The 20,914-nt window shown below is 39.9% G+C and overlaps 1 protein-coding gene and 1 pseudogene across 4 annotated transcripts in view; one reads left to right on the forward strand and one right to left on the reverse strand.

The window, feature by feature from the left end:
* Nucleotides 1-20,914, forward strand: part of CCDC191 (coiled-coil domain containing 191) — a 94,822-nt gene that overhangs the window by 64,130 nt on the left and 9,778 nt on the right. For 2 of the 4 annotated variants that reach the window (XM_081796762.1, XM_081796772.1), the window contains 3 exons: nucleotides 11,029-11,172; nucleotides 14,562-14,714; nucleotides 15,247-15,392. In XM_081796762.1, the coding sequence (XP_081652888.1) occupies nucleotides 11,029-11,172; nucleotides 14,562-14,714; nucleotides 15,247-15,392 (443 nt within the window). Of the gene's footprint in view, nucleotides 1-11,028; nucleotides 11,173-14,561; nucleotides 14,715-15,246; nucleotides 15,393-15,791; nucleotides 15,929-20,914 lie in introns of all 4 variants that reach the window. The other 2 variants (XR_014138221.1, XM_081796767.1) reach the window with 2 other exon arrangements.
* Nucleotides 7,065-7,570, reverse strand: LOC102736943 (tubulin-specific chaperone A pseudogene; annotated as a pseudogene).

Here is a 20,914-nt window from a genome sequence, read left to right on the forward strand (position 1 = left end):
TTTTGGTCATGGCACTTTTACTTATTTTTTCAGTTTTTCTGAGGTATAATTTACAAAATTGTAAGGTACTTAAAATGTACAACAGGATGGCTGCTGGGAAGATGGCAGAGTAGGATCACCCTGGGCTCACCTCTTGCCACGTGGCTGCCTAGAGAGCACCCACATCGGCATAAATAACCGAGAAAGCAGCCCAAAAACTGGCAGAACAGACTCTCCACAGCCCGGCATAGACAAGAGGCCACAGTGAAGCAGATCCACCCCCTCCGATCGCTCTTGGCAAGATCCCATCAAAGCAGTGCCACAAGCCTGGCAGTGTGCACGCAGCCCAGACAAGGGTCAGCACTACTCCAAAGTGAGTCCTGCCCCAGGAAGAGGGGAAAATAACCACACACCAGTCTGACTGTGACCCCAGCGGTGGGCTGGGGGCAGGCAGCTGGTCTGTCTGCAGGCCCCACCCAACAACAAAAGCTTTTCAGGGGACAACACAGGGAAAGTGCCTGCAGTTTGGTGCTACTGCATCTCTGGCAAGCACCTGGTCTGACTCAACTCAAGCCCAAGGCAGCCCCGGACCAGCCCACTAACACCACGGAGACCAGACTCTGCCCACAACAGGCAGAGAGCCATCACAGGCTGGACTGAAGGCAAACACATCCCAGCCACAACGGTAGGACACCCCTGGAGCAACACATGTATAGGAGACACCCCCTGAAGCACCACTTTCTGGTGAAAAGGAGACGTTGCACTACAGGACCTCTTCTTCATAAAGCCACTACTTTCAAGTACAGTTGACGTAGCTGACTTTCCTAACACAGAAAAACAGACACAGCAATAGACAGAATGAGGAGACAGAGGAATATGTCCCAAATGAAAGAGTGGAAAAAAATCAGAGCAGTAGACCTAAGCAAAATGGAGATAAGTAATATGTCTGATACAGAATTTAAAGTAATGCTCATAAAGATCTCATTGGACTTGAGAAAAGAGTGCAGAACTTCCATGAGACCCTCCACCAAGAGATATGAGATGTAAAAAAGAACCAATTAGAGCTATTGGACTCACTAAATGGAAATAAAAATAGACCACCTGGAATAGCAAACAAGAGGAAGTAGAAGAACAGATCAGCCACCTGGAGGACAGAGTATTGGAAAGTAATCAAGATGAGCAGATGAGAGGGGAAAAAAATACACAAAATGAGAATAGACCCAGGGAACTCAGTGACACTGTCAAGCATAACAGTCGCATGATACGGATCCCAGAAGGAGAAGAGCAGGAAAAGGGGGAAGAAGATTTGTCTGAAGAAATAATAGCTAAAAACTTCCTGAATCTGGGGAAGGACAGAGAAATCCAGATCCAGGAGGCACAGAGAGCCCCCAACACAACCAACCCAAAGAGGTCTGCACCAAGACACAAAGTAAATAAGATGGCCAAAAGTAGTGAGAGAGAATTTTAAAAGCAGCAAGGGGAAGGAAAGCAGTGATATACAAGGGAAACCCCATATGGCTGTCAGTGGGTTTTTCAGCAGAAACTACAGGCCAGAAGGGAGCGGCATGATCAATTCCGACTGCTAAAAGGAAAAAATCTACAGCCAAGAATATTCTATCCAGCAAGGCTTTCATTTAGAATAGAAGGAGAGAGAGAGTTTCCCAGAAAAACAAAAGTTAAAAGCAAAACCGGCCACATCCCTGTCACACATGCCATCAGCCTGTGGGTCCCAAATTCACAGTCCAGCCACCCTCCTGCCCGAGTCAGCATGCCCAATGCCAAGTCAACATGCCTTCACCTCAGATTGCCAGGGGCTCAAACTGACACACTTCCCCACAAATTCCAGCCCCTATGCTCAAGTTTGTGCACAGAAGTGGGCATAATTATAACAGCAGAATGAAGCAACCCAAACAGTGACACTATTTCTGTGGAATATAGAATGGATAAAAGGTGTGTGCTAGGCTGAGAACATCTCCAGCAAGCACATCAAAGAACAATACATACAGCATGATTCTGGCTAGTAAAAAAAAAAAAAAAAACCTGGGAAGAATAAAACAAGATGAAATCAGAGAGAGAGAGACAAACCAAAAGAGACTCTTAAGCATAGGAAAGAAACTGAGGGTTGCTGGAGGGGAGGTGGGTGGGAGGGATGGGGTAACTGGGTGATGGGCATGAAGGAGGGCACGTGATGGAATGACCACTGGGTGTTCTATGCAACTGATGATCACTGAACTCTACCTCTGAAACTAATAATACACTATATGTTAATTAATTGAATTTAAATTAAAAGAACCCCCCCCAAAAAATATGTACAACAGGATGATTTGATGTACTTATACATTGTAAAAGGATTCTCACCATTGGGTTAACACATCTGTCACACACCTTTGTGTGTGTGTGTGTGTGTGTACACTTAAGTTGTCTCTTAGTAAATTTCAGTTATAAAATATAGTATTAAAAACTACAGCCACCATGTTTTTTACACTTCAGGTCCTCAGACTACATTCATCTCACAACTAAAAGTTTGTACCCTTTTTCCAGGCTCTCCCTATTTCCCCCCTTCCCCTCAACCACTTGCAACCACATTCTACTCTCTGTTTCTTAGGAGTTCAGCCTTTTTTTAAAAAAAATAAAGATTCCACATATAAGTGATACCACCTAGTACTTGTTTTTCTCTGGCTTATTTTACTTGGCATAATGAGCATGATGTCCTTAGGGTTCATCTGTGTTGTCAAAAATGGCAGGATTTCCTTTTTTGAGGCTAAATAATCTTCCATTGTATATATATACCATATTTTTAAATTCATTTATCCATTGATGGAAACCTTAGTTGTTTCCATATCTTGGCTACTGTGAATAATGTTGCAATAAACATGGGAGTACAAATATCTCTTTAGATAGTGATTTTGTTTCCTATGGATACATACTCAGAACTGGGATTGTTGGATAATATGGTAGGTCCATTTTTAATTTCTTGAGGAACCGCCATACTGTTTTCCATAGGGGATGCACCAGTTTACATTCCCAACAGCAGTGCACAAGGGCTCCCTTTTCTCCACATTCTTGCCAGCATTTATTTGTCTTTTTGATAATAGCCATTCTAACAGTTGTCAGGTGATAGATACCTCATTGCATTTCCCTGATGATTAGTGATATTGAGTAGCTTTTCATGTACCTGTTGACCATTTGTATGTCTTCTTTGGAAAAACATCTATTCAGGTTCTTTACCCATTTTTTAAATGGGTTATTTGGGGTTCTTTTGCTATTGAGTTGTATAGGTTCCTTGTATATTTTAGGTATTAACCCTTTATCAGATATGTGGTTTGCAAATATTTTGTTCCATTCCATAGATTACCTTTTCTTTTTGTTGATGGTTTCCTTTGCTGTGCAGAAGCTTTTTAGTTTGATGTAATCCCACTTGTTTATTTTTGTTTTGTTGCCTTTGTTTTAAGGTGTTCAATCCAAAAACTCATCTCCAAGTCCAGAGTCAAGGAGCTTATCTACTATGTTTTCTTCTAAAAGTTTTAGTTTCAGGTCTTACATTCAAGTCTTTAATCCATTTTTAGTTGCTTTTTATGGATGGTGTAAGATAAAGGTCCAGTTTTATTGTTTTTGCAGGAGGCTACCCAGTTTTCCCAGCACCATTTATTGAAGAGACTTTCCCCCTTTGTATATTATTGGCTCCTTTGTTGAAAATTAATTGACCATATATGCATGGGTTTATTTCTGGGCTCTCTATCCTATTCCATTGATCTATGTGTCTTTTTTTTTAATGCCAGTACTATACTGTTTTGCTTACTGTAGCTTTGTGATATAGTTTGAAATCAAGAAATATGATGCCTCCAGCTTTGTTCTTCTTTCTCAAAATTGCTTTGGCTATTCAGGATTTTCATGGTCCCATACGAATTTTAGGATTGCTTTTTTTATTTCTGTGAAAAATACCATTGGAATTTTGATAGGGACTGCAATGAATCTGTAAATTGCTTTGGGTAGTATGGCCATTTTAACAATATTACTTCTTCCAATCCATGAGCACAGTGAATCTTTCCATTTATTTATTGTTCTGTGAAAAGATTCACAACAGGTGTGTTTTGGTTTTGAAAAGGAAAGAAAACTTTATTATTGTTAATATAGAAACCTAATAGGAACAGAAGAGGAAAGAAATCTACACATAGATGAAGGTAATAGTAGGCAAGAAATGAGAATAAGGCAAAGTTACATCAAATTGGGTACTTAACAACATCCAACCTCATTAGCTGGGGAAGCCCCGTGGAAACAGCTAGGCTGGAGTCCCAATTGAGAGGTCTGGGCAGAGCATCCTCCCCTCAGGTGAGACTTCCAACTGACAATATTTACAGGGCACATAACAGGGTTTGAAGTTAAACATTTGTTTGTCTACGTGCAATTTGGAGCAAGCTGCATTTCTATGTTAATCATGTTTTTTTGGTTTGTTTTTTTTTTTAAAGATTTTATTTATTTATTTGAGACAGAATGAGAGAGAGAGAGAGCACATGAGAGGGGGGAGGGTCAGAGGGAGAAGCAGGCTTCCCGCCGAGCAGGGGACTCGATCCCGGGACTCCAGGATCGTGACCTAAGCCGAAGGCAGTCGCTTAACCGACTGAGCCACTCAGGCGCCCCTGTTATCATGTTTTTATGTTTTCAAGGAGCCTGGGCTATGTGTGTCTGCCTCCCTGCCTGGATTCCATTCTAGGGAGCCAATGCAGCCTGGAGCAGGAGGGGATATGAGACAAGATTTATAGATCTTGGCATCCAGAACAGAAGGGCCAGTTCTGACCTGGAGGCCAGATAATATATTTCAACAGCTCCCAAAGTTATTCACACATCACAAGTCTCACAAACAACATTCCTTAGCCTGCCTACGAATGTGCAGGTCTAGGTGGCTGGTTATGCAGTACAAATCACAGAAAAAAAATCTATCCATATAGAATTTGTGTCTTCTTCAATTTTTTCACCAATATTTTATAGTTTCCAATGTACAGATATTTTACTTCCTTGATTAAATTTTATTCCTAAGTAGTTTTTTCTCTTTAATGCTATTGTAAATGGGATTATTTTCTTAATTTCTCTTTCTAATAACTCATTATTATGTATAGATGTGCAATTGATTTTGTATACTGCAATTGTACTAAATTCATTTATTCTAACAGTTTCTAGTGGAGTCTTTAGGGTTTTTGATATATATCACGTCATCTGCAGAGAGAGACAATTTTACTTCTTCCTTTCTAATTTGGATGTCTTTATTTCTTTTTCTTGCCTAATTGCTCTTACACTTCCAACACTATTTTGAATAAAATTCGTGGGCATCCTTGTCTTGTTCATAATATGAGAGGAAAATCTTTTCAATGTTGGGTGTGATGTTAGTTGTGAGCTTCGCAAGTATGGTCTTTATTATGTTGAGATACATTCCTTCTATACCCAATTTGTGGAGAAGTTTTATCATGAAAGGATGTTGAATTGTGTCAGATACTTTTTCTGCATCTATTGAGATGACCATAGGATTTTTATCCTTCATTTTATAACATGGGAGTATCACAGTGAGTGATTTGTGGATGTTGAACCATCCCTGCATCCCTGGAAAAATCCCACTTGATCATAGTGTATGATCCTTTTAATGTACTGTTTGATTTGCTGATATTTTGTTGAGATTTTTTGCATTTATGTTCATCAGGGATACTGGCCTATAATTTTCTTGTGTCCTTGTCTGGCTTTGGCATCAGGGTAATATTGGCCTTGTAAAATGATTTAGGAAGTGTTCCCTTCTCTTATATTTTTTGGAAGAGTTTAAGAACTGGTATTAATTGAAATATTTGGTAGAATTTACCAGTGAAGCCATCTGGTCTTGAACTTTTCTTTGTTGGAAGGATTTTGATTACTTATTCCATCTCTTTACTAGTAATCGGTCTGTTCAGATTTTCTAATTCTTCATGATTCAGTCTTAGTAAAAGTTGTATGTCTTTTTTAAAATATTTTATTTATTTATTTGAGACAGAGAGAATGAGAGAGACAGAGAGCACATGAGAGGGGATAGGGTCAGAAGACGAAGCAGACTCCCTGCCGAGCAGGGAGCCCGATGCGGGACTCGATCCAGGGACTCCAGGATCATGACCTGAGCCGAAGGCAGTCGCTTAACCAACTGAGCCACCCAGGCGCCCAAAAGTTGTATGTTTTTAAGAATTTATCCATTTGTAGGTTATTTAAGTTGTTGGTATATAATTGTTCATAGTAGTTTGTTATGATCCTTACTATTCCTGTGTTTTCTCTTTCATTTCTGATTTTATTTAAGTCTCTTTTTTTCTTAGTCTAGCCACAGGTTTGTCTATTTTATCTTTTAAAAAAGACAGGTCTTAGTTTTTTTTTTAATCTTTTCTATTGTTCTTCTAGTCTCTATTTCATTTATTTCTGCACTGATCTTTATTTCATTCCTTCTGCTAACTTTGGGCATAGTTTCTTCTAGTTTGTTGAGATGTATAGTTAGGCTGTTTGAGATCTTTCATTTTTTCTAATGTAAGGGTTTACTGCTATAAACTTCCCTCTTAAAACTGCTTTTGCTGCATCTCGTAAGTTTTGGTATATTTTGTTTCCATTTTCCTTTGCCTGGATGTTTTTTGATTTCCCCTTTTGATTTCTTCTTTGACTCATTGTTTGTAAGCATGTTGTTTAATCTCCATGTATTTGTGTGTTTTCCAGTTTTCCTCTTGTAATTGATTTTTAATTTCATAACACCATGGTTGAAAAAGATGCTTGATATGATATCCGTTTTTTTCAATTTATTAAGATTTGTTTTGTAGCATATAACATATGATCCATCCTGGAGAATGTTTTATGTACACTTGAGAAAAATGCATATTCTGTCGTTGTTGAATGAAATGTTCTGTATATGTCTGTTAGGTCCATCTGGTCTAACATATAATTTAAGTCCAATGTTTCCATAGTGATTTTCTGTCAGTGTGATCTATCCATTGTTTAAAGTGGGTTATTTAGGTTTCCTACTATTATTGTATTGCTGTCTAGATCGCCCCTCAGAATGTTAGTATTAGCTTTATGTATTGAGGTGATTCAAAATTGGGTGCATAATTTTTTTTATTAGATGAACTCATTTGATAAATTAGGCAAAGAAAAATATATGCAACTGAGTAAAAAGAAGCACATTCTCATACTACTTGAACACAGAGCAGTGGTCAAAAATAATGAATTGTGGAATGGATCCCAAGATTTAATGCAAAAAACACCCTGTACAGAAAACTTCAGGCTTCTAACTTCACTGAATCCAGTACTAAACATGCTTCCTTATATTCCTCAGCTTCTTGCAAGTCTTCCTCTCTCTACTAACTGCAAAAGATCAGTATATGTGGCTTCCAACCTGTGCTGGCAATCTGGGATCATTATGCAGGACTCTTGCAGGATCTCTGCCTGCTTTTTAATTGGATAATTTTCACCATCTTCAGCTTTCATTTTTTTCAATCTTTTCTTCTTATTGTTTTGCTTCTTTTTCATGCATAATTTTTTCTTTGACCAATCGCTTCACCATGCCGGTTTTGATCTTAATCTACCTCATTTGAGGCTTGACCATGATCCATTGAGCACCACAGGAAGGAGAGGTGGAGAGCCAAGGGAACCATGGAGGAAGACCGGTATATAAATATTTATAATTGTTATATCCTCTTGATGAATTGACCCTTTTGTCATGATATAATGACCTTTTTTTTAAATCTCGTTACAGTTTTTGGCTTAATGTCTATTTTGTCTGATGTAAGGCTAGCTACTCCTGCTGTCTTTTGGCTTCCATTTGCATGGAATATCTTTTTTCCATCTCTTCACTTTCAGTCTCTGTGTGTCTTTAAAGTTGAAATGAGCCGCTCATAGGCAGCAGGTTGGGTCCTGATTTTTTTAATCCATTCAACCACTGTATGGCTTTTCACTGGAGAATGTAGTCTGTGTACATTTAAAATAATTAATAGGCATGGACTTATTATTGCCATTTTGCTGTTTTCTAGCTCTTTTGTAGTTCCTATATTCCTTTCTTCCTCTCTTGCTTTCTTTGTGATTTAATAATTCTCTATAGTGTTATGCTTTGATTACTTTCTCTTAATCTTTTTTTGCTTATTTACTATAGGTTCATGCTTTGTGGTTACCATGAGGCTTACATAAGGCATCTTGTAGTTTTAACAGTCTGTTTTAAGCTGATAACTTCAAATGTATACAAAACCTCTACATTTTTATACTCCTGCTCCCACACTTTGTGTATGATGTCACAATTTACATCTTTTTTTTAAAGATTTATTTATTTATTTTAGAGAGCATGAATGGGAGGGGCAGAGGGAAAGGGAGAGAATCTGAAGCAGACTCTGCTAATGTGGAGCCCAACGTGGGACTTGATCTCACAACCCTGAGATCACGACCTGAGCCAAAACCAAGAGTCAGATGCTCAACTGACTGCAGCACCCAGGTGCCCCACAATTTACATCTTTTATAGTGTGTATCCATTAACAAATTATTATTATAGTTGTTTTAATTAATACTTTTGTCTTTTAACCTTTATACTAGAGTTATAAGAGATTCACCTACCACCATCACCATATTAGAGTATTCTCAATTAAACTATTTATATATACACCTTTACCAGTGAATTTTATAGTTTCATGTTTTTATGTTACTAACTAGTGTCCTTCACTTCAACTTGAAGCCCTTTTTTAAAAAAAAGATTTATTTATTTATTAGAAAGAGTGCACGAGTGGGGAGTGGGACAGAAAGAGAGGAGGCGGGGAAGCAGACTCCCAATGAGCAGGGAGCCCATTGCGGGGCTGGATCTCAGGACTCTGAGATCATTACCTGAGGCAAAACCAAGAGTCGGACACCAAGAGTCGACAAAACCAAGAGTCGGCAAACCCAAGAGTTGGACACCTAACTGACTGAGCCACCCAGGTGCCCCTTGAATTAGTCCTTTTAAGGGTTGGGTATGACATAAGGCTGGTCTAGTGGTAATGAATTCATTTAGCTTTGGTTTGTCTGGAAAATCCTTTTATCTCTCCTTCAATTGTGAAGGACATCTTTGCTGGGTAGAGTATTCTTGTTTGGCAGGTTTTTTCTTCTAGCACTTTGAATATATCATCCCACTCCCTCTGGCCTGCAAGGTTTCTGCTGAAAAACTTGTTGATTGTCCTATGGGAATGCCCTTATATGTAACAAGTTGCTTTTCTCTTGCTGCTTTTATGATTCTCTCCTTGTCTTTAACTTTTGACAGTTTAATTGTCTTGGTGTGTGCCTCTTTAGATTCATTTTGTTTGGTATTTTCTGGGCTTCCTCGATGTGGATGTCTGTTTCTTTCCCCAAGTGAGGGAAGTTTTCAGCCAGTATTTCTTTGAGTAAGCTTTCTGCCCCTTCCTTTCCTCTGGAACCCCTGTAATGCATGTATTTGTACCCTTGATGGTGTCCCATCAGTCCCTTATGCTATCTTCATTCTTTTTTCTTTTTCCCCTAATTGGATGAATTCTCTGCTCTGTCTTTAAGTTGGCTAATCCTTTCTTCTGCCTGATATAGTCTGCTCTTGAACCCCTTTACTGAATTTTTCAGTTCAGTTACTGTATTCTTCAGCTATATAATTTATGTTTGGGGTTGAGGTTTTTTTTTTTTTTTTTGTATGTCTTTGGTGAAATTCTTTTTGTTCATGCATTGCTCTCCTGAACTCAGTGAACATCTTTATGATCACGGTTTTGAACTGTCTATTGGGTAAATCATTTATTTCATTAAGATTGGTTTCTGGAGATTCATCTTGTTCCTTTGTTTGGAAGATATTCCCCTTTCTCTATTTTTCTTGACTCTTCCTGTTGGTTTCTGCACGTTAGATAAAGCAGCCACCTCTCCTAGTCGTTACAGAGTGGTCTCATGTGGGAGATAAACATTGTCAATCAGCCTCGCCCAGGTTCTTGGTTGTCTCTCAAACCTTTGTGATCATCCAATCTGCTGTCCTTGTTCTTAGCTCCCAGTAGTTGAGCTGTACCAACACCTGCCAGTGTTCCAAAGGGGAGAATCTCAGTCAGCACCTAGATGCAAGCTGATTAAAAACTGTACCCTCAGGCAGCAGCTGGGAATGTAGGTAACTAAGCCCCTTCCAGGGAGAAACTATGAGATGTGTTTTGCCTGCTCCCTCTGCACTGAGCCCAGTATATAGCCACAAGGGGAGACGGGTGCTCCTACATCCATTTAAAAAATTGCTTCTTTGTTATAGTCCTATAGGACTTGTGAATGTAAGCTCCATTGGCTTTAAGAGCCAGGCAAACCAGGGTCCCATCCCTCAAGTGGTAATCATAAATGTTGGGTGACCAGATTGTGTCCAAGCTCCTTCCAGAGAGATGCTTGTGGTTTGGTTTTATCATTGGAATGAGCTAGAGGGAGAAGGCAGGGGAAGGGTCCATTGGGCACTTCCTTTGGAGAGGACCACAGCCAACCCCTAAATGTGTGCTAAATAAGAAGCTGGACCCTCAGGCATTAGCTTATAAAGTATACAGTCAAACCACTTTCAGAGAGTGGGAGATGGGCATGTTTGTCTGCTCCCTCAGGGATGAGCCCTAGGGGGATAGCCATAGGGAGTGCGCACACATCCATTAAGAACCATTTCTTTGTTTTCTATCGTTTTATGTATCTCATGGACACAAGCCCCAGTGGCTTTCAGAGCCATTCATTTTAGCCATTCATTTAGGTTGTTTTAAAAGAGGAGGTGCTAGGTGTGCAGTCCAAACCCTTCATTCCTCAGAGAGAAGCTCCGAATTGGGAATTCCCTCCCTGTTGTATGGTGCTGTGCTAGGGATGGGGTTTATGTCAAGAGTGTGTTTCAGCCTTTCCTACCCACTTTGATGTGGGTATTTCCCTGATAGGGAAGAGTCACTCAGCTAGTTTCTAGATTTCTTTCAGAGGGAGATGCTCCATTTGTAGCTATACATTGAATGCATCCAAGGGAGGAGGGAAGTCCAGGACCTCCTATGTCACTATCTTGGTCCCTCCTCAGCATTTTTACTTTTTAATTTTTCCCAGAAAGAACTAGAGAAGCAGAAGAGAATTAAGAGGAACCAGCAGCTGGAAGCAGTAGCCAAAGAACATTATGAAAGGGTATTGCTAAGAAAAAAAGGCCTGGAGCCTTGGAAGAGATTGAGAATGCAAAGCAAGCAAAACATCCAGGTACAGTGTCACATACTTCCTCCCAAAATTACAGAATGGACTTTTTTTTTTTTTTATTTGACAGAGAGAAGGACAACAAGAAAGGGAAACACAAGCAGGGGGAGTGTGAGAGGGAGAAGCAGGTTCCCCGCCGAGCAGGGAGCCCAATGTGAGGTTCGATCCCAGAACCCTGGGATCATGACCTGAGCCGAAGGCAGACGCTTAATGACTGAGCCACTCAGGTGCCCCAAAATGGACTTTTCAAGTGGCATAAACATCCAATTAAGATTTGAGGGTTGTTTGGTGATTTAAAAGCCAAAAATATAAGCTAATTGAGTGTATATGTATTTCTTTGTTTTGGGTAAGAGTTCAGATTTGGTCTTCAAGATGGAGAAAGATTTCTATAACTGGATAGGTTGGGAACAAAATGAGTAGATTTTTTATTAAAAGACTTTCAAAGTAAGATGAATAGAGGCCTCTCTCAATTTTAGCCATGTATGTCATAAAGGAAATAATTACCATAAAGTATTAGGTTTCTGTTTCAATAAAGCTGCATAACAAACAGCCCTCAAAAATCAGCAGCTTCCAATTTAGGCATTTATTTCTTACACATCTATGGGCCAGCTGTGGATTACATTCAGGTCTCTCCACAGCCTCTTTCTGAATTCAGCAGTTAATTCGGTCCATGCTTTTCACCTGGCAAATGTCTGTTGTGCAATAACTAAACCCAGTGACGTAAACCCATACGATACCTCTGCCTGTATCAGGTCCATTGACATTTTATTGGCCAAAGCAAATCATAGAGCCAAACTCAAGGTCATTAAGGGGAGGAAAAGGTTCCATCTACTTCACTGGGAGGCATTATGAAATCACATACAAAGAGTAGGGATATATAATCCTGTTATAGGGAACAATAACCTACTCTGCCACACAGAGATATATAAAATCAAATAACATGAAACTTCAAACTTACCCAGTACATAGGGCAGGGCATTCTAAACTAAATGATCAGAAGCTCAAAATAGATGAAATGTTATTTTTAGAATTCTGTATAAAAATAAGCACAGTAATCTATTCTAGGTATGACAACTCTTACTTACACATTTGGCCAGATTAATATTGAAAAGTAAAGCTAGCATTTTGGGTTATGAAAACCAAATAGCATAAGAGTCCCACTATATTGAGTAATGCTGCAGATTATACCTCTGGAAACATGATGTAGGCTCCCTGCCTATTCGTTCTTCATTCTTTGTTCTCTTCCTGTTTTTCATACTTTCTTTTTACCTTCCCAAAATGCCCTTCCCATTGTTTTTTCTCTGTCCCTGATTTTTTGTCCTCAGCCTCCTTACCAACGGTTCTGGAATTACTGAGTATTCCAAACCGACTGAGGAAGCCCATTTGTGGTGATCAGGCCTGAGGGCAAGAGGATCCATCTGTACCCCAGGCCATTGCTATTTTGCTGTGGCTTTTTCCTCGTAATGAAAGGGGAGGGCTGACTCTCTAGTCTTCTGAGTGAAGAAGAGCATCCTGTTGCTCTCAGCTCCCTCCTTGAATCACTCCGCTCTCTGCTTTCATGTCACACGTACTGATGCTGACCCTCCCGCCTCCCTCTGACAAGGATTCTTGTGGTTACATTTAGGGCTCTTGCATATCATGCAGGATAATCTCCCCATTTTATGATCCTTCACTTAATCATATTTGCAAAATCCCTTTTACCACCTAAGGTAACATTTACAGGTTCCAGGGATCAGGACGTGGCCATCCCTTGGGGCCACTATAAAGTCTATCACAACAAGATAATAGAATTTTAGAACATTAGCAGTCCTCACCACCTCTTTCCATTTGTAATAAGGGCACTGAGCCTTAGAGAGGAGAACTGACTTGCTTAAAGTCACACAGCATATTGGTTACAAAGCTAAAGTGTAGCGAGCACCTGTGAACATAGCCCAGGAACGCAGCCCAGTTCTGGCACACCGTTAAACTATGTAACAATCAGAGGGTTTATGTAGATGGCAACCACCAGTTGAAAGTTAAAAAATAAAAAGAAGTAAAAGGAAAAGTTCTGGAGGAGAGTAAAAGGAAGGGGTAGCCTTCACCCGTCTGAGTTGGCTTCCAGGAAGGGATAGAAAAAAATTAAGAAAGGTCCAGTTAAACAGTCCCTGCCTTGTTTGTAACATTTTTTTTTTTTTAAGATTTTATTTATTTATTTGAGAGAGAGAGAATGAGAGACAGAGCATATGAGATGGGGGAAGGTCAGAGGGAGAAGCAGACTCCCTGCTGAGCAGGGAGCCCAATGCGGGACTCGATCCCGGGACTCCAGGATCATGACCTGAGCCGAAGGCAGTCGCTTAACCAACTGAGGCACCCAGGCGCCCTTTTTTTTTTTTTTTTAATTTTATTGTTTGTAACATTTTTTCGGAAGAGTTATTTAGCATTTTCCCTTAAACTCATGTGTACTATAGGATATTTAATCCAAAAACCATTTTCAGAACTTCCGTGAGACCTTCTGATAATCTTTTTCTTCCTGGTTCTCTGTTTTCCCAGAGGACAAAGAGCAAGGAGCTTAGGAGACTCCCCTTGCCTTTTGGCTCCCAGGCTGGGATGAGTCAGGCCAGACAGCAGTCTCAGGTGCCACAGTGGCCTCCTGGATGGTCATTTGGGCCAATAAATTGGACTGTTAAGAGATTCACTTGGATCATTCCCATTCATGGTGCTGGCTGGCTAGGCAAGGCTTAGAAAAATGTGTGATTGCCTGGACAGGATTGAGAGAGAAGGGTTTTTCCCTCCTGCCTCTTAAAAAAATAGAACAGTTATCTTTTAAAACTCATAAACTCTGAGTTACATGTTTATTTTGATAGAATGATGTTCTGTCTGAACCTTTTAAGTTGGTAAGACATTTAATTATTCATCATGTTGTTTTCCTATCAAATGGTTTTGTGGTTTATTGATAATGTCTAAATTTCAATGCTGGTGACAGCTCATACTATAAAACTAATTGAAAGTATTGGCATTTCCCCAATTAGACGGTGGTTAAGTACATAATAGAGAGGTTTATTATGGAGTTGCTGTCCAAGCTCCAGGAGAACAAACTGAGAATATCATCAGCTACGCACTTCAAAACTTGACGCAAGTGAAATAATGGCTTTGGAGGTTTATTCCATTTTCCTAATAACCAGCCAGTCGCTGTGGTCTTTGGGGAGTCAGCGCTGAAAGGCTGTGCATCTAAAACCCCCATAAGATAGGGTCAGTAGTCAGAGCTCTTAAGACATAGTCTGAATGCCCTTAAGATTTTTCCCTCTGTAACTGCCTACATGTAGTTTATAGCATCATTTGCCAAGGTGATGTGTATTTCCTTAAATGATTAAACATGTAAGGAATAATTTCCTTTTCTTATTTAAAAAATTGTCCAGGTGGCCGAAGAACATCACTCTTTGGCTCTACAGAGAAAATGCCTGCTGTCCTGGTTCCAGTATAGTCAGGAAATCCTGGCTAGGAACACAGCCCGGGCTGATCAACTCTATTGCCAAATATTGCTTAGGAGAGTTATCCGGAGCTGGCTACAGGTAAGGCCACAGAGAAGGAAGCTTTAAATACATGTCTCTGCTCAATCCTTTGTAAGAAAATGAGATGCAATCCAGATGTCCATAACCATTGTTTTTTCAAGAACAATATAGAATAGTCAATCCAGTTCCTTGCTTTGAAATGAATATGAAAATGTCAAATTAATTCTTTCTTAGTATAAAACATTTTTCACATGGAGTGTCCATAAACTGTTTATAAACTGTAATGTATCATTACATCAGCTTTTGTTTTTATACTCATTTCTTGTTTCTTGTCCCATAATTGCTCAAGTAATTTTGCTAGAAACCTACCCCTCAGGCTTAGAAGTGTTTCCACTCCTCTGGCTCCATTGTTTTTTTTTTAATACACTGCAGAGGATATTATCTTGGCTGCCATGTTATCTTTTTCTCTTTATGCCCCCAGTGTCCTTTGTTCTTTTGTGTTTGTTGCAGTTCTCTTTTGTACTGTTTATTTGCTCTAATTCTTTGTCTATGATATTATTTGTCTCACTTCTATTCCTGTCCTCATCCCCAGTACCTGACTGATTTGGAGGAAGAAGTACAAAAACTGTGGGTGCATATTCTTCAGAAGAAGATATTCAGGGCCTGGTTTAACATGGTCAGGGAGGCCAAGATCGATTCCCAGAACAAGCGTGAGATTGCAGTGGAACATCATGACAGGTGTGTTTCCGATCTCTGAGAAAACTCACTCAGACTTCACAACTCTTCCGCAGTATATTCTGTGCCCGGAATACGGCTGAAAGATGAGGTAGGGGCTGGGAGAGCTGGGTACTCAAAGATATACCAGACAGCGGGGAGAGTCCCAGCTCACCCACTGGCTATGTGGAAACCCCTGGCACTCTAAGGTCCCCATCTTAAAAGGGGGAGGAGGAGGATGCCTGCCCTTCCTGCCTCACAGGGGCTGTCCAGAGGGTAAAATGATGAGAAATACATGAATCACACCTGAGCAAAGTGTACTGTCTACTTTACTAGTCATACAGGTTTATCTTTGAAGTTCAATTGTTTTTAACATTTGTTGTGAAATATAACACAAATATAGAAAATACTTAAATCATACAGATACAGCTTAATGAATTACTGTCAAGTGGACACCCATGTCACCACCACTGAGGTCAAGAAATAGGACACTGCTGGCCCCTAGAAATCCCCACCACGGGCTCCTTCCCAATTACAAGCCCTGACCTTCCCTCCTAAAGGTAAACTGTTCTCTTGACTTTTATAATGAGCATGTCCTTGGGTTGCTTTTCACTTTGACCTAAGGATGCAGCCTTCAAGGCTCTAATTTCGCGTTGCCTGGTTTGGAACCGTATGTAAGCGGAATCATGGTGTATGTCATACTAATATTTATAATACAGTGATGTCTTATTTAATCCAGTGTCCTTGGGGAATAAGCTATTCTATATGTTTTTTTTCTCAGATTTCTAATTTTAAATATTTTGGATAGAGATGTCCTGAATTTCATTACATACTTCCCCTTGCGAGTAAACAAACGATCTCTGTTTCAATGATCAGTAGTCACTGCTTATGAGCACGACGTGGTAGGCATACGCCTCCAAGCTCAGAGGCAGGAAGACTGTAGTTTAGGTGGAGGAGGGACCCTTCCTCACTACACCCAGATTGATTTTTGGTTGCTTTGTTTTCATTTGTGTGTATGTGCCTGTGCTAATGTCTGGTGTTATGAAAGTGTTCCTCCTCTCTGACCGCTGAGGTGCCGCCGCCGCCCGCAAACCCCGCTCACCCTTGCTTGCCTTACACGTTACCGAAATCTGCGGGCTGGGAAAACGATAAGCAAGTTGATTCTGATTTGATCTAGAAGAAAATAAGCAATGAGTGAGAGCACTCAGAGGACTTGCCTTTGAATAAATGCTTCACTTTGAAGGTTGAAGTTTGAGACTCAGGCTCTGTGTGACCCTGGACAGATAACCTTTCGGAGCCTCCCCATTCCTCTTTTGGAAAGTGAGGATAACAACAGAACCAATCTTAGGGCGTTGTTGAGAAGACTAAACAGGGTAACACAGTACCTCACTCGACACATGCTCAGCCCCCAAATGAGAGCTACGTCTTGTGTACTGTCATTGTTCAAGTGTTGTTATTAAACATCCCGTCTGCCCACCTCTATTTTCTTTCTGTTTCTCAGCTGCCGTGTACAGACTGAGAGACTCCCTGCGGCGGCTGCCCGATGCGGCACAGGACAGCTAGACAGGGCTTTCGCACACGCCAGAGAGGAGGGGGCCGGGTCAGGAATTCCACTGTCGGCAGGCACACTGAAGCTACAAGCAGGTCGATTGCCCGAAGTACACCAAGAACAAATGGTGGGGCCTGGGCTCGGAGTCAGGCTTTCTGACTCCAAACCGTTCTCTCCTTGCTGTAGCCCATCTCCTTCCCCAGTTTTCTAATTCAGTCCCATCTGTAAACTGTAAGATACAGTAGTAAGAGGGTAGTCCTATTCAGGGTTTGAAGTTAGGAATGAAGTATGGGAATCCATGCATTCAACAAGAAATAAATTCTCAGCCAGTGTCTAGTTGATATAAAAGCATCACCAAGGGGCGCCTGGGTGGCTCACTCAGTTGGGTGTCTACCTTCCGTTCAGGTCATGACCCCAGGGTCCTAGGATAGAGCTGAGCCCTGTATCAGACTCCCTGCTCAGTCTGCTTCTCCCTCCCCCAGCTCATGCACTCTCTCTCTCTCTCTTTCTGTCTCTCACACTCACTCTCTCAATAAATAAAATCTTTAAAAAAAAAAAAAAAAGCATCGCCAAGACTTCATAGCTTCCATTTTTGCTCCGTTCTCCATGGCCAGCCACACTGGCCGAGTGTCCCTCAGACAGACCTCATGGCTTCTTCGGAGCGTTCACACAACCTGGATCAGTGTGCCTCCCTGACCACCCCGTCTCCATATCCCTGTCTATCCACTGTCCTGCCCTGTTTTCTTCATAGCACTGTAGACTCTCTGAAATTACACATTTTATTGTTTACACATTTATTGTCTGTCCCTCCCAGCAGTAGACGCACCACGTCTTGCTCACTACTGTGTTCACGGGGGGTGACAATGCCCAGGACAGGTGCACAGTAGATACTGTGATACTTGGTACATAAATGAATGGATGCATTTTCTTGCAGGAGTGACACTATTATTTAGTCACGGGTCTTTTAAAAGGAACTTTAACATTTAAAAATTGATATTCAAGTTCTTACTCAATGTTGTATGAATGAAAGATTATGTAGAAAAGCCGGTGAAAGGGAAGGAAGGAAGGAGAGACATTTATTAGTGTGAGGCCTCATCTTAAAATTGCAGTAACACTGAGAAAGATGATCCTAATAAGAACATGAGATGTAATCTTACATATTTATATCACTTCTCAATATATTAATTTATAAATTTATATTACAATTCTATAAATCTGCAGTTTTATACTTGGTGGGACGAGATGTCAGCCAGATAAGTGTCTCATTATCAGTACTTCCTGTGTAGTTCTGCAGTTAGAGCTCAGCTTTATGCGTGTCCAGCTCCTCTCGCATGAACCAGTACTCACATTTGTTGTTTTTTTTAATACTATAGATACTATTCTATTTGTTTTACATATGTGATGGCCCTGGATAAATGACATCTCCATGAGTGAGCGGTTATTATTGTTGTCCTCATTGTTTTATTTTAATTCCAGTATAATTCATATATGGTGTTAGTTTCAGGTGTACAATATAGTAAGTCAACAATTCTTTACACTACTCAGTGCTCATAACAATAAGTGCACTTTTTTAATGAAAATTAAAGGGGTTTATTAGGAAATCTCAGAGCCTTTAATATATTAAATGTGCACTGTGAGTCTTTAAGGGAATAAGTGTAGTTTTTGCGAAACTTTTTTATTTTTTAAATTCAATTTAGTTAACATATAGTATATTATTAGTTTCAGGGGTAGAGTTCAGTGATTTATCAATTGCATATAATACCCAGTGCTCATTACATCAAGTACCTTCCTTAATGCCCCTCACCCAGTTACCGCATTCCCCCACCCACCTCCTCTCTAGCCACTCTCTGTTTTCTATAGTTAAGAGTCTCTTATGGATTGCCTCCCTCTCTATTTTTATCTTATTTTTCCTTCCTTTCCCCTATGTTCATCTGTTTTGCTTCTTAAACAGTAAGTGCACTCTTAATCCCCTTCACTTAGATAACCCATCCCCATCCCCCTCTCCCCTCTGGCAACCACGTTTGTTCTTTGTATTTAAGAGTCTGGGTTTTTGTTGTTGTTGATTTGTCTCTTTTTCATATCTTAAATTCCACATATAAGTGAAATCATATGATATTTGTCTTTCTCTGACTTACTTTACTTAACATTATACCCTCTAGGTCCATCCATATTGTTGCAAATGGTAAGATTTCATTCTTTTTATGGCTGGATACTATTCCATTGTGTGTGTGTATATATATATATATAGCACATCTTCTCGGTCTGTTCTGTTGTGTTGCTTCCATATGTGGCTATTGTAAATAATGCTGCAATAAACAGAGGTGCTTATATTTTTTTCAAATTAGTGTTTTATATTCTTCGAGTAAATACCCAGTGGAATTACTGGATCATAGGGTAGTTCCATTTTTAATTTTCTGAGGAACCTCCATCCTTTTCCACAGCAGTTGCATCAGTTTGCATTCCCACCAACAGTGCACAAGGGTTCCTTTTTCTCCACATCCTTGCCAACACTTGTTATTTCTTAGGGTTTTGATTTGCATTTCCCTGATGATGAGTGATGTTGAGCATCTTTTCATGCGCTGGTTGGCCATCTGTATGTCTTCTCCGGAGAAATATGTCTTCATGTCTTCTGCCCATTTTTTAATTGGATTGTATTTTGTGTTGAGTTGTGTAAGTTCTTTATATATTTTGGAGACTAACCCCTCATCAGATATATCATTTGCAAACATCTTCTCCATTTTGTAGGCTTTTTGTTTTGTTGATTGTTTCCTTTGCAGAAGCTTTTTATTTTGATGCAGTCCCAATAGTTTATTTTTGCTTTTGTTTCCCTTGCCTTAGGAGACCTATCTAGAAAAATGTTGCTACGGCTGATGTCCAAGAAATTACAGCCTATACTCTCTTTTAGGATTTTCATGGTTGTAGTTCTCACATTTAGGTCTTTAAATATGTTAAGTTTTTCTGAATGGTGTAGTAAGAAAGTGGTCCAGTTTCTTTTCTTTTGCATATAGCTGTCCGGTTTACCGAACACATTTGTTGAACAGACTGTCCTTTTCCCATTGCATATTCTTACCTCCTTTGTTGAAGATTAATTGCCCATGTAATCATGGGTTTATTTCTGAGCTCTCTATTCTAGTACATTGATCAGTGTGTCTATTTTTGTGCCAGTGCCATACTGTTTTGATTACCACAGCTTTGTAATATATCTTGAAATCTGGGATTGTGATACCTCCAGTTTTGTTCTTTTTCAAGACTGGTTTTGCTATTTGGAGTTTTTTGTGGTTCCATACCAATCTTAGGATTATTTGTTCTAGTTCTGTGAAAAATGCTGTTGGTATTTTGATAGGGATTGCATTAAATCTGTAGATTAACTGAGTTGTATGAACATTTTAACAATATCTGTTCTCCCAATCTATGAGCTTGGGATATCTTTCCATTTGTTTGCATCATCTTCCATTTCTTTCATCAATGTTTTATAATTTTCAGAGTACAAGTCTTTCATCTCCTTAAGTTATTCCTAGGTATTTTATTATTTTTGGTGCACTTGTAAATGGAACTGTTTTCTTAATTTCTCTTTCTGCTAATTCATTACTGGTGTATAGAAATGCAATGGACTAAGGGCGCCTGGGTGGCTCAGTTGGTTAAGCGACTGCCTTCGGCTCAGGTCATGATCCTGGAGTCCCTGGATCGAGTCCCGCATCGGGCTCCCTGCTCGGCAGGGAGCCTGCTTCTCCCTCTGACCCTCCCCCCTCTCATGTGCTCTCTCTCTCATTCTCTCTGTCTCAAATAAATAAAATCTTTAAAAAAAAAAAAAAAAAGAAATGCAATGGACTTCTGTATATTGAATTTGTATCCTGTGACCTTATGAATTCATTTATTACTTCTACTAATTTTTTGGTGGAGTCTTTAGGGCTTTCTATAGATAGTATCATGCCATCTGCAAATAGTGAAAGTTTTACCTTCCTCCTTACCAATTTGGATGATTTTTATTTCTTTTTCT

Source organism: Leptonychotes weddellii, chromosome 1 (assembly GCF_054177405.1).
Source record: "Leptonychotes weddellii isolate Sample4059 chromosome 1, ASM5417740v2, whole genome shotgun sequence".
Classification (NCBI taxonomy): Eukaryota; Metazoa; Chordata; class Mammalia; order Carnivora; family Phocidae; genus Leptonychotes; species Leptonychotes weddellii.